Genomic DNA, 14,115 nt, shown 5'->3' with positions numbered 1-14,115 from the left:
TGTTTTAGAGATTCTCTCTCTCTTTTATCTCAAATTCTATAGCCAAACATTGTTTTAGAGATTCTCTCTCTTTTTCATCATCTCCAGTTACAATTATATCATCAACATACACTAATAGTATTGTGACTCTCTTTGAATCAGATTGCTTGATAAATAATGTGTGATCTCCTTGACTCTGCTTATGTTCCATTGCCAACATCACTTTGGCAAATCTCCCGAACCAAGCCTTAGGAGATTGTTTAAGGCCACATAAAGCCTTTTTCAGCTCGCATACTTTGTTTGCTTCTAGATGACCTCCAAATCCCGATGGAACCTTCATATATATTTCTTTTTCCAAATCACCATGTAATTTGAATCAAATTATATAGAAAAGCATTCTTTACATCAAATTGTTGAAGCTACCAATTGTAATTTGCAGTCAATGATAACAAAATCCTAACTGTATTTATCTTGGCAATTGAAGTAAAAGTTTCCTGATAATCCACTCCATAAGTTTGAGTGTAGCCCTTAACCACCAACCTGGCTTTATACCTTTCAATAGTACCACCTGCCTTGTATTTTACAATGAAAACCCATTTACACGCAACTGGATTTTTTCCTTTTGGTAACTCTACCAGTTCTCATGTCTTATTTTTCTTTAAGGCCTCCATTTCTATTTTCATGGCTTGCCTCCATTTCTCATTGGATAATGCCTCAGATAATGTAGTTAGAATAGAAATAGTGTTTAGGCTCACAAGGAAAATTTTGTGGGATGGTGAAAATTTTTTAAATGACACAAAATTAGAGATTGGGTATAATGGATGCTTAGTACATTCTCTAGTTCCTTTCCTAACGGCAATAGGTAGATCATAATCACTAGTTATAGTTTTTGGAGAGTCATGCTCATTTTGAGAAACAAAGCCAACGACTGTAGTTACCTCATTTCCAGAGTTATGATCAGGTTTTTGGTAACCTATTTATAACGTGTGTGGCAGTGAGAACAGCTTCCCTCCAGTAGGATTTGGGTACATTTGCTTGAAAAAGTAAAGCTCAGGTTGTGGCTAGTAAATGGTGTTTTTGCTCTCTGCCATTTCATTCTGCTGTGGAGTATTAATACAAGATGACTCATGGATAATCCCTTCCCTTTGGAAATAGGTAGATAAACTCTGGTTGAAATAGTCTTTTGCATTATTAAACCTAAATCTCTTGATTTTAACTCTAAATTGATTTTGGATCATGTTTTGGAAGCTTAAAAACATACTATTCACATTTGGTTTGGATTTAAGTAAAAATATCCAAGAGACCTTGGTGCAATCGTCTATGAAAGAAGCAAACCACCTTGCACCAGAAATATTAGGAATTGTAGAGGGACCCCATATGTCACTATGAATCAAGTAAAAAAGGAGTAGAATTTCTTTTATTGCTAACTGGAAACGACACACTTTTATGCTTTGCAAGTTCACAAACATCCCAATGAAAATTTTCGGCAAAGTTCCAAAAGAAAAATGTCCAAGACGAAAATGGTAAAGCTGATTTGTCTTTGTTGGGAGATTTTTCAGAAAGAAATGACAAAGGTAAACTATTCTTGATATTACTTGTGTTGTTTGATGTTTTAAGATATTATAGTCCATTCTTCTCCTTAGCAAGTTAAATCCCCTTCCTCGAACTCAGGTCCTGAAATTCACAATAGGAGGGATAAAAGGTTACTGTGTAGTTCATGTCTCTGGTAAGTTTTTGTATAGATATCAGATTAGTAGACAATCCAAGAACATGAAGAACATTTTTAAGAACAAACGAGGAATTAATTTGAACATCTCTTAATCGTACCACTATAGTAAGTGAACCATTTGCAACAAGAATTTTCTTATTACTAAGACATAGGGTATATGTATTAAACTTTTGTGAGGAATGTGTTATATGGTTTGTGGCTCCTGAATCAATGCCCAAGAACTCGTAATAGGTTTAATTGAGACATTTAATCCATGAGAACTAGAAGCTTTATCTGCACTAGAGACTTTACCCAAAGAACATACCCCAGTAGGCTTTTGAAGAGTTTTCAATAGGCTTCGTAGTTTCTTAATCTCTTTTCTGTCCAATTCTCTTTGTTTCTGAGACTTCTGTAGTACTCCGGTGGTTTTACCAATTGTCACTTTCTCAAATCGGGTAGTAGTGGCAGATTCTGCTATCTCTGGCATGGTTATTTTTCTCAGGATTGAAATGAGTCTTGATGGTAAAAGTTTAACCAGAGATGATTCTAGGCAATGAAGGCCAAAGAAGGAAAATATAAGACTGAAAGATTTAACAAAATTTGGCTATGAAGGCCTGAAATAGAATTCAGTAATGAAGGCTGAAAAATTTTCTTCCCAAGAAGAGTCTAACGCTCTGATACAATGTGAAAAAACTAAGAAATAAAATTGTGTGAAAAACTGAATTTATATTGAAAAACTGCTCATCAAGAATTATACAAGTACTTGAGGTTTATATACAACTAACTAGTGGATAAACTAAAAAACTAAATCTTTCTAAAACTGATCCTATAATTGAGAGATTGTCTATCCTAATTTTCTATCCTTAATTTTAGGGATATAAATACTTAATTCTAGAGATACAAATATAAATATACAGATAACAAGATTACAACTAGCTGTAAATAAGTGTTTTCTCACATTAATTTTACAAAATTAGCCATAATGGCTTCTTTTCTATTTTATGTGCAAAAATTTGCTATGGAAAGTTTTGAAAATGAATGCAATTTTAAGGCCAATGTGAGTACGATACATGATGCCCCCGTAAAAAGTGGGAAGTCTAAAGGTGAGCTAACTATTTGAGAAGAGGGAGTGTTTTTCTATTTTAGATTTGAAATTTAGATGACACGCAAAAGTAAAAGAATAACATTTTGAATTTTAAATCAAGACACTTATTTTGGACATCTAATAGAAATATATACTATGCCCCTTGATTGAGTATTTCAATCTCTAATTATGCCTTTGATAATCAATCCTGTGTTAGAGAGCCCTCTATCAATCTGATATCCATTGGACATTCATGGTTAAAAATCCTATTACATGATAAATAATAGACAGAGTTTGATGAGCTTGAATGGTCGATACAATTATATGTCTGAACAAACAGGTCAGGCAAACTAAATAAATAAATAAATAAATTTGCCATCGGAACTAATTATCTCTGGTATGGTAACTTTCATGAGGTGCCATCATCATTTAAGTGTCATTTCCTGTTTTCCTTTTCCTTCTTCTTTGTTGAAATGGGAAGAGGAAAGTGAGCTTTACATTTTTTATTACTAACTGTTCCTTCCTCTTCAGATCTTGCGGTTGTTCAGTGAATCTACTGAAAGTATTGGTGTCTTAAAGGTTGATTTGGCTGAGGCCAAGAAACGTCTTGGTGCACGCAATAAACAATTGCATCAGTTGTGGTATCAATCTGTTACTTTGCGTCACATAATCTCCTTGTTAGATCAGATTGAGGGCATAGCTAAGGTTTGTTCATCATTTTTTTACCATTCAAATGATATTTTATAGTATTTATATGCTTCATCTTTATTAGAATTTGGCACTTTGTTTCCATCGATGCTTTCCTCTGTTCCTGCAATAAATCCAGTAAATCTGATAAATCACCTTGTTTGTTTGTAATGTGGATCAGGTTCCTGCTCATATCGAGAAGCTCATTTCTGAAAAGCAATTTTATGCTGCACTTCAATTGCATGTTCAGTCAACATTAATGCTTGAGCGAGAGGGCCTCCAAACGGTAATTTATTAAATGCTGGAAGCAGTGTATATATTTTTTATTCTTGGCTTTATTTAGGTGAAACTTTGGTTTGGCTCATACTGTTGCGGATTCCTAGATTAGATTGGCACTGGATTAAAATGTTATCACAATTGTTCAACTTCTTGTTTCAGCCCCTCTTACATTTTTATCTTTTAAAGTAACTTGTTGCTTTCGCATAAATAGATCAGTTGCCTATCTTAAAGATGTCGGCCCTCCCAAGTTAAATGGCCATATTTATCTCACAATTATGGCTAAGGCCTAGTGTAATGGGTTTGTTAAATATCTGGCAAAAGTGCACAAAAAACCCTTATTATTTTGACGTAGTTTCAAGTTGAATCCCATGGTTTAGAAAGTGAAGAGGTTAACCTCCAAATTAAATCTGTTAAACAGTTTTACCCTCAACATGCAATTAATCAACAGGTTCATGTTTCAAAAAAAGGATCAACAGGTTCATAAATAAATAAAAGAAAAACAAAGATGGAAGCCATGTCAATTAAAAGCTAGAAGCCTTAGTCTATGTTATGTTAATTTGCAATTTTATTAATCCAAATGGAACTTTGAACATGTGTCTTACTTCATATGTTCATAAAACAGAGGTTTTAATGTAGCAAATAGGCAACCTAGCTACAAAAGACAAAACTTAAGCATGAAAACCCAAAACGGAAAATCAATTCAAACACAAAAGTTTATTGCTTTTAATATCCTGTCTTTCATTGACACTATGCTTGTAACCAGTGAGTGGAGAATATAGATGTATAGATCATGATTGTTTGATTTTCCTTTAGAGCACTGTGTTTGAGATCCAAATTTGGCTTATGTGTCTGAATGGCTAGGAATAGAGTTTCTATGTGCTTTTTGGATGGACAAAATGAGAAGAAAGAGAGTGAAGAAGACAGTGATAGGGTGATAAAGAGCAATTGAAGGGAAAGGAAAATAGGCCAAAAAGTGGAAAAGAAACAGCATAGATTTGGGATAGTTTGTACAGTTTGTGCACACTAACTAATCTTGTTAGTAGAAGGTCAAAACATTGTTTAACAGATAATTTTGATGTTAACATTGCAACTGTCTTAACTAGAAGGCTTAATTTGAAATTGCATACAAACTATTAAGGAATTTCATGCACTTTTACTGAAACAGTCATTATGCCATTTTTAGTCAACTTAAGTTTTTGTGCAAATTAATTGTTAAGGTGTTGATCTAACAATTGAAGAGGCTTTATACAACTATTGTCTGTCTTTTCTACCATCTTCATCTCAGTTATTAATGTTCTAAATGAAATTAAAATGTAAGAAAAAATACTTCTGAAAGCCCAATCAAGTGGTGCACTATCTCAAAATTGCTGCAATTCTTATTGGTATAACCATTTCATGTTGAACACCATTTTGGCTGCTGCTAAACTCCATCTTCTGCAGTTTTAAAGAAATCTTACACTTATAAATAGTTCAGCTTTTTCTACATCAGCTTTAGTTTTGTGAAATTGAAAGTATGTAGAGAGCTTTTAGATGTTCTGCCTGATTTAAACATACTAACTTAAAATAATCTAGGTTGGTGCTCTCCAAGACGTTCGATCTGAACTGACAAAGTTGCGAGGTGTTCTGTTCTATAAAGTTTTGGAGGATTTGCATGCACATCTTTACAATAAGGGTGAATACAGGTATTTTCTATCTATTTGGGTCTTAACTTTCTATGTCATATTCTTTTTGTGATTCATCAGCTCATCTATTCATGTAGAATTGGAAATAAAGAGATATCTTATCTGATTCTATATGCTTTCTGCATTTTATTTATCCCAATAAAAAGCATTTTCTGGAAAGCTTTCCCTTTTACAAAAATCTTGGTCATTAAGCTGATGAAATTCTGCAGCTCAGTTGCTTCAAGCATGCATGAAAAGGATGATGAAGTGCCAACAACCACAGCTGTTGCATTTACAGCAAATACTTCACAACCTGTGTCTCGAAGAACCAGGTCAGTGAGAGGTGATAGTCAGTTTGGCAGTCAGGGACTTGTAGATGGATCATACAAGCCAGGTTCCATTGATGGAGGGTAAGTCTGGATGGTTCATTTGTTTTTATAATATTTTTCTAGATGTATTCCTGACTTTTCCTTGTCTTACATTGTAAAAATTAAATTAATTTTTAATTTTTTTTTTGTTGTCTGTTTAGGTGTTCTTCTAAAAGCATTTTATGAGTTTCAAACATCATATAATCTGTGTGCTTTAACAGTTATGATGGTATCTTCTTATGGATCCTGTCATTTACATTTGCTCCATGAGTATCAATATTTTCTCGTTGTTTCTAAGTTTTTATCATGAAAATCATCCGAAGCCTATACTTGGTTTTGTGATACACAGAAAGTCATTAGGGTTCTTTTTGTTTTTAATTTCTGCATTAGGGTTTTTCTTAATTTTTCTTTTCTTTTATAAATAATATATTTCACACTTTGTGCAGTTGTCTAAATTTGTATCTTACCTTTTTCTTTTCAGTTCATCATATGATGGCCTTGACGAGGATGGTTCTTTGGAGCCACATGACGAAAGGCTTAATGGTGGTGATGGAAGGGATGTCAAAATCGTATCCCAACAAATCCCATTGTGGCTATTGAATTCCACTCCTGATGAATTTGTCGTACGAATACTTCACTTAATATTATCACATCTCATCATGTTGACTTTATTAATTGTTCTGACCTTTGGCATTCAAGCAGTGTATTTTTTTTTCACTTTTTGGTGATATAGGAAACAATTAAAAAGAGTGATGCTCCAGTTCATGTGAAGTATTTGCAAACTCTGGTGGAGTGCCTCTGCTTGCTTCATAAAATAGCAGCAGCTGGTGCTGTAATATGGTTTGTTGCTTTGCTTATGTAATAGCATGTTTTAATTTAACTTATATTCTTTCCTTGGTGCTTTCAATAGAATTGTGAAAATAGTTTTGTACAACTAGTCTAACATGCCTTAATTTTCCTTTGTCTTGATGATATTTTGAGATACATGAGTATTTAAGTTCATGTATTTATGTGATGAACATGGTGATTACCATGTCATGAGTATTTAAAATTTTAAATTAAATTTGTGATGAACATGGTGGAAAATAGTCTTGAACCTTTTTTTTTTATCCCTTTATAAGAACTGTTAGTATTTAACAAACTAATGGCATGATAACTTTAAATACTCATGTATTTCTTTTTTGATGCTGCTCTTACTATTACTTGTCTTCATGATGATTTATCTATTTATGGATTGTTACTTGCCAAAATCTATGTAACAGCCAACGACTGAGGCCCACAATTCATGAGATTATCACATTAAAGATTAAAGCCCATGCAGAATTCATTAATTCTTCAAGGTCTGGAATTGATAAAGCCACTCGAACTGGTACTACCAGTCTCCACTTTATGAAGGGACAGTTAGAAAGCTACCAGTTACCAAAACAGAAGCGCCAGAATGGGATATCATTGGCAGGGACTCTGTTGGCAGTGAGCCCTGTCTCGCCTGTGATGGCTCCTACAGGACAAGCACAGGCTGCTGGAAAAGAGCTTCTTGATTCAATTTTGGATTCTGTTGTTCGGATATTTGGTGAGACTTTGACTTTTTTTTTTTAATTCCTCTTCAGAGTGTGTTTGATAAATTATTGAAAATTAAAATTTTTAATGATTTTTATTTTTTCAATGCATTTGATAAATCACTTTTAGAGATCACTTAATGGAAGATTTTCAATCAAAAAGTGTTGAAAATGCCAAGTAGCTTTTAGCTACTTAATGTATTAAGTAATTTTATTTAAAAAAAATTATTTAATTGCATTGCATTAATCATATATTCTTTCTTTTTAACTATTTATTATTTCCTTTTAATTTTAACCAATTGAAAATCATTATAAAACTATGTCTTTCTTTTATAAAAGATTACTAAAAATCTGCTAACCATTTAATTTTCAGGAGCATGCCAAACAACTTTTATATCATAAATTCAGTACTTAACATTCAATGTTGAATTTGTTCACTTTATCAAACAACCTCTTACTTTCTTCCTATTTAGTTTACTCTTAAATTAAAAATTGAAACTAAATTTCTTAGCTGTAATTGATCAGAGCATCATGTTGTTGTTGGAGAGCTTATTGAGGCGAAATCTTCCCTACAAAGTGACATGATCACACCCAAGTCAATGTCAAAAGATTTAAACCTTGATTCTGAGGCATCTCAAGTTACTGGAGGCTACAGTATTGGCTTTTCCTTGACAGTTTTACAGGTCATTTATCTTCTCTAGTGCTTTACTATTGACACAAAGTTTCTTTTGGGCAATGGTTTTGGCCCAATAATTTCTTCATTACTTTTTATTTCTTCAATTTACAATTTTTCTTGAATTATGTGCTACAGAGTGAATGCCAACAACTCATATGTGAGATTCTTCGGGCAACCCCTGAGGCTGCATCGGCAGATGCTGCTGTACAAACCGCCAGGCTTGCAAGCAAGGTTCCTACAAAAGAAAAGAGGCAAGTAACTAGAGTCTCTTGTGATGATACTTGGAGGAAAAGAAAAAGTAAGGATTCAATAATAGTTTCCAATGTTCATCTCTACTTTGCTAATATATTTTCATGTTTGAGTTAATGTTTTATTTATTTATTTTTTGTTTTTTTTTTTTTTTGGGGGGGGGGGGGGGGATGGGGGTGTGGGGGAGGGAGGCGGTTGCTCCCATATATATCTCTTATGTTTAGGAATGGGTGAGAAAGAGTAACTGCTTCAACAATATTTAGCAGATTACTGAAACTAAGGCCTATTTATAATCTTTGTATGATATTGATTGGAAAGAGAGAGATTGTGAATGTTGATGATCTTGGTGTTGGAGGAATTTGGAATTGTCATTTAAATTTTGGATTCTAGACATCAGAGTTTGGATGTGACATCATGTCACTGTAGCATAAATTGTGCACATGGTTGTGGATGGCAATGTAGTGTCCAGACTCCAGCCGCATGAAGTGACAGTTCTTTCCTCCCTTTTCATTGAGTCACTTGATAGGATTTGTGGTTTTGCATCTTTTCTTGAGAATTATTTCCTTGTATGTTCAAACAAAATCCAACTGGAATTTAGTAAGAATAAATAATGGATCTCTTCACATTCCTTGCATGAGTTAGTAAGAATAGTTGTTCGAAAGACAGATTTTCCACAATATGATTATCATTGTTGTTTTTATCATTATTAACTTGTTGCTAATGTGCAATGCATTAGGAGTATATAAATTGTAGTTTACTCCCCAAGGTTAGCATTTATCTTTTGTTGTGTGTGTAAATTATTCTTAATAATCAAGAGAAACGCATATTACAGTATCCTGCATTGCCAAAGAGCATTGTGTACGTGTGAATTGTTGAGTAATAGTAGAAGATAGAAGAGTATGTGATACTATTCCATATCAGCTGTGATGAGTTAAGAGAGTATTTAAGTTAGTATTTACTCCTTAATGTATTGCTCATGGTGTAAGTATGCCATTGCATTATCCCTGCTTTCTTCCCCTTCCCTTTGTCTGAACTTTTCCACTGCAGGGAGTCATGACTTCCAAAATAAAAGATAAGGTAGCTGAAAAGCTGCAATCTTCATGTAGCTTGGGTGCTTTCCTTTTATTGTTACTGACCTACCGTTTTAGGATTAATAGTTCGGCCTATGTGCTTCAGTTGTAAATTGTAATCATTTATCCAATTGCCAGTTGTTGATCAACATAATTGCAATTATAGCTAATGTGAAATACATTTTCACCATAATTGCAGCAATGAATAAATAAGTAATTGAAAATGGTTATCATTCTTCTATTTTTCTCTTGTATAGGCCACAGATTGTGGTATTATTTCTTTAAGCAGTTTTATCCCACATCAGTTAAGTCTTGTGTTTGTTGTGCTTTACTTCAAGTTGGGCCACTTCACCTATAGCTAATTGGTTTTGGGTTGGATGCTTAACATAGTATTAGTGTTCAAGTTTGTTTCGTGGTTCATTGTCATCGTCATTTGTTGCCCCTTATGCTTTTGTCCACATGTTAGGTGTGTTTGTTGGCATTGCGTTATTTATGAAGGGAATATTTTGTGGTTTTATCCCACATAAGTTAAGTCTTGAGTTTGCCGTGGCTTTATATTTTAGTTGGTTTTAGGTTAGATTCTTAATGTTATGTACCATTGCTAGCACTTTTTTTTTACCATTATAACTAGATAATTTGCCTATTAAATTCTCCTCATGCTTAATTTTTTCATACAAGCATGAAAGTTGATGGTGTTGGTTACAGGGATGGGTCAGAAGATGGCCTCACTTTTGCTTTTCGTTTCACAGATGCCATAGTATCAGTTCCCAACCAGGGTATGCTAAAGTTGAATTATTGCAAAACTTATTCAATTGTTATTAGTTCTTTTTCCATGATTTATCTAAAGTTATTAATATGATTTGTTATATATTATATGCTCTCAGTGTTAATGTCTGTTCAATTAAGTAAAATCTATGCTGATGAGCTTGACTCTTTGAGTTTAAATCCTAAGAGTTAACACTTGTAGTGAATACAACAACAATAACATACTAAACCTTATATCTCATACTCTGGGGTCGGCTGTATAAAAGATCAAATAAGGGAATCAGTAGGTTGTAGTTTTAATATTCTTGCGCCACTCATTTCTATCAACAACCTTTTCATCTAATTCCTTAACCATCATATCGTTTTTTATTATTTGCTTCCATGTCTTTCGTGGTCTACCTCTAGAGGTTTTGATCTCTATCGGTGCATAGCTAGGCATATGTTTTACATGTTTAGACCATCGCAAACAACCCTCTCTCATCTTCTCCTCAATTTGGACTCCCTCTCATTTTTCTCGAATCTTTTCATTGTTTATTGTCTCTTTTAATCTTACCGCACATCCATCTAAGCATCCTCATCTCTGCTACGTTCATTTTCTTCTCATGTTTTTTAACAGCCAAACACTCAGTTCCATATAGCAATGTAGGCCAGAGATTTAAATAGCGATCGCAGTCACGTTTTCGGTCGCATCACGTTTATCACGTTTTCGGATATAACAAAGATCATTGCGGTCATCGAGGTCATTGCAGTCGTGAATTTTTTTTAAATTTTGCACTATTTGTTAGAAAATATAATAATTATAATTATAATCATAAAAATTTTTATTTAATAATTTTTAAAATAGTTTATGATACTATATTTTTTATTTTTCAAAAAAAACTATTCACAATTTAAGTTAAATTATAATAAATAGAATATTCAATAATTACACAAAAATGAAAATAAATTAATAAGAATTAATTTAATAGCAAAAGAATTGATAACAATATAAATATCAAAACAACAAAAAAATTATTAAATTTCAAATATAAAATTATAAATTAATAAATAACAAAACTAAAATATAATATTTAATTTTTATTTAACTTATATAAAAAATTTTTTTAAAATTTTTCATCTAAAATCCATATATATATCTTATTAAATTATTAATCTCTTAATTTTTTCAATTATAAAATCTCAATCCCTTTAACTAAATTTTATCTAAAAAAATTTTAAAAATTACAAAATTTTAAATTTATATTTTAATAAAATTAAATAAAAATCACCCATCCTCATCCTACCCCCAATGCACCCCACCTCACCCCCAACCCTCCCCCAACGCACCCCACCCAATACCACCCCCTCACCCACCACCTTATTTGAGACAAGATCCAACACCCCACCCCACTCCCTGATTCTCTTTCAAACACTCCTCAAATTTCCCCTAAAATTTTTCCTATTCATCTTCAACCTTTTTCATGGTGTCGTTCCCTCAAATTAACTTAATCAACTTCTCTTGTTTTCTGCATCTCTCTCTCGTACTCAGAATCTCACAAACACAAATATCAACATTATTCCACAAAAATTCTAGAAAAAAAAAAGGTAATTTAATTTCTTTTTACTTTATTTGATTTTAATTGTTGATTAAAGATTTGAGGTTGATTTGAATTTGGGTAGCTACCGATTGAATGATTGATAGTTGATACTGTTTTTTAATGTTTTTTAAACGAATTTTGACACTGAGAATATGAGAATGAGATTGATTATCTTTTCTTTTTGTTTTTTTTTTTTACTCTTACTATTGCAATCTGAGTTGTTTTATTATGATTTTTGAGAATCTTGACATATTAGGCTAAAACTTGAACGTTTTTTTTTTTTTTTTTTAATTTGTATTGATGGAAAAACGGTATAGCGTCGCTATTCTCCGTTACACCATTTTTCAGCGACCGTTACACATCGTTTTGAGTGTGATTAAATTTCTCAACCGCATTTTCCTTGATAGCGGTAGCAGGTGGTGGCGCTACCACAATTTTGCGGCCGTTATTCCACTATAGCACCTCTATTTGAATCCCTGATGCAGGCATTACAGTTATTTTATACAACTTCATTTTTAACTTTAAAAACATTTTGTGATCACATAACACACCCGATGAACTTCGCCATCTCTCTCATCCTGCTTGAATCCTATGCGTGACATTTGCTTCTATCTTAATATCACTATGAATAATTGACCCTAAAAATCGAAATTGGCTACTCTTAGGTACTACCTCACCATCCAACTTAGTCACACTAGTACCCGCTTCCCTATGATTATTAAACTTGCATTTCATAAGGGATTCAAATAGTGGTACTATAACAAAATAGCGGCCGGTAGTGCCAACACCCCCCACTGCTATTAAAGAAAATGTGGTTGAGAAATTTAATCACTCAAAATGATGTGTAACGACTACTGAAAAATGGTGTAACGGAGAATAGCGGCAATAACAAATCATTATTGCCGCTATCCCGTTTTTTCATCAGTACAAATTAAAAAAAAAAAATTTCAAGTTTCAACCCAATATGTCAAGATTCTCAAAAATCAAAATAAAACAACTAAGATTGCAAAAGCAAAAGTAAAAACAAAAGCCAAAAGAAAAGATAACTCAGTCAATCTCATTCTCATATTCTCAATTTCAAAATTCGTCTAAAAGACCTTAAAAAACAATATCAACTATCAATCATTCAATTGGTAGCTACCCAAATTCAAATCAACCTCAAATCTTCAATCAATAATCAAAATCAAAGAAGGTAAGAAGAAATTAAATTATCTTTTTTTTTTTGTAAAATTTTTGTAGAATAATGTTGATCTTTATGTTTGTGAGAATCTAAGTGAGAGAGATGAGGGTATACGAGAGAAAGATGTAAAAAAAAAGAGTTAAGTTAATTTGAGAGAATGACGCTATGAAAAAGGTTAAAGATGAACAGGAAAAATTTTGGGGGAAATTTGGGGATTGTTTGAAAGAGAATTGGGGAGTGGTATGGGTTGTTAGGTCTTGTCTCAGATAGGGTGGGTGGGTTGGGTAGGGTGGGGTGCACTGGGGGCAGGGTGAGGATGGGTGGTTTTTATTTAATTTTATAATTAATTTTATTACAATATAAATTTAAAATTTTGTAATTTTTAAAATTTTTTTAGATAAAATTTAGTTAGAGGGATTAAGATTTTATAATTGAAAAAATTAAGAGATTAATAATTTAATATGACATATATAGGGATTTTAGATGAAAAATTTTAATAATTTTTTTTGTATAAGTTAAATGAAAAATAATTAAAATTAAATATTATATTTTGATTTTGTTATTTATTAATTTATAATTTTATATTTTAAATTTAATAATTTTTTTGTTGTTTTGATATTTATATTGTTGTCAATTCTTTTATTATTAAATTAGTTCTTATTAATTTATTTTTATTTTTGTGTAATTATTGAATATTCTATTTATTATAATCTAACTAAAATTGTGAATAGTTTTTTTAAAAAATAAAAAATATAGTATCATAAACTATTTTAAAAATCATTAAATAAGAGTTTTTATGATTATAATTATAATTATTATATTTTACAACAAATCGTGCAAAATTAAAAAAAATCACGATCATGATGACCTTGATGACAATAATGATCTCCGCTATATCCAAAAACGCGATAAATACGATGTAACTGAAAACGTGAACAAAATCGCTATTTAAATCCCTGCATTTCATATATTCAATTTTAGATCTACTTAATTTAAAACCTCGAAACGCTAATATACTCCTCCATAATTCTAATTTTGCATTAATGTCATCAATAGTTTTAGCAACTAAGACTATATCATCGGCAAATAATATACACCATGGTACTTTATTTTGGATACATCCAATAAGTTCATCTATAACTAATGCAAGAAGGAATGGATTTAGTGCTGAGCCTTGATGTAATCATGAGGTAATGGGGAAGCTATTTGACATGTCTCCAACCATCCTCATATTCGTTACCACTCCCTCATACATATCTTTAACTATGTTGATGTA

At 32.1% G+C, this 14,115-nt stretch overlaps 1 protein-coding gene across 11 annotated transcripts in view; it reads left to right on the top strand.

The window, feature by feature from the left end:
* Window positions 1-14,115, top strand: part of LOC111295453 (exocyst complex component SEC8-like) — a 36,470-nt gene that overhangs the window by 4,668 nt on the left and 17,687 nt on the right. For all 11 annotated transcript variants that reach the window (XM_089743708.1, XM_089743707.1, XM_089743709.1 and 8 more), the window contains exons 4-13: window positions 3,303-3,476; window positions 3,640-3,744; window positions 5,310-5,419; window positions 5,629-5,808; window positions 6,248-6,389; window positions 6,500-6,606; window positions 7,029-7,336; window positions 7,848-8,005; window positions 8,134-8,249; window positions 10,023-10,093. In XM_089743708.1, coding sequence (XP_089599834.1) covers window positions 3,303-3,476; window positions 3,640-3,744; window positions 5,310-5,419; window positions 5,629-5,808; window positions 6,248-6,389; window positions 6,500-6,606; window positions 7,029-7,336; window positions 7,848-8,005; window positions 8,134-8,249; window positions 10,023-10,093 — 1,471 coding nt within the window. The remainder of the gene's footprint in view (window positions 1-3,302; window positions 3,477-3,639; window positions 3,745-5,309; window positions 5,420-5,628; window positions 5,809-6,247; window positions 6,390-6,499; window positions 6,607-7,028; window positions 7,337-7,847; window positions 8,006-8,133; window positions 8,250-10,022; window positions 10,094-14,115) is intronic.

This window comes from Durio zibethinus, chromosome 14 (genome assembly GCF_047325235.1).
Source record: "Durio zibethinus cultivar Kanyao isolate XHJ-2024 chromosome 14, ASM4732523v1, whole genome shotgun sequence".
Classification (NCBI taxonomy): domain Eukaryota; kingdom Viridiplantae; phylum Streptophyta; class Magnoliopsida; order Malvales; family Malvaceae; genus Durio; species Durio zibethinus.
This window is presented reverse-complemented; position numbering and strand designations above follow the sequence as displayed.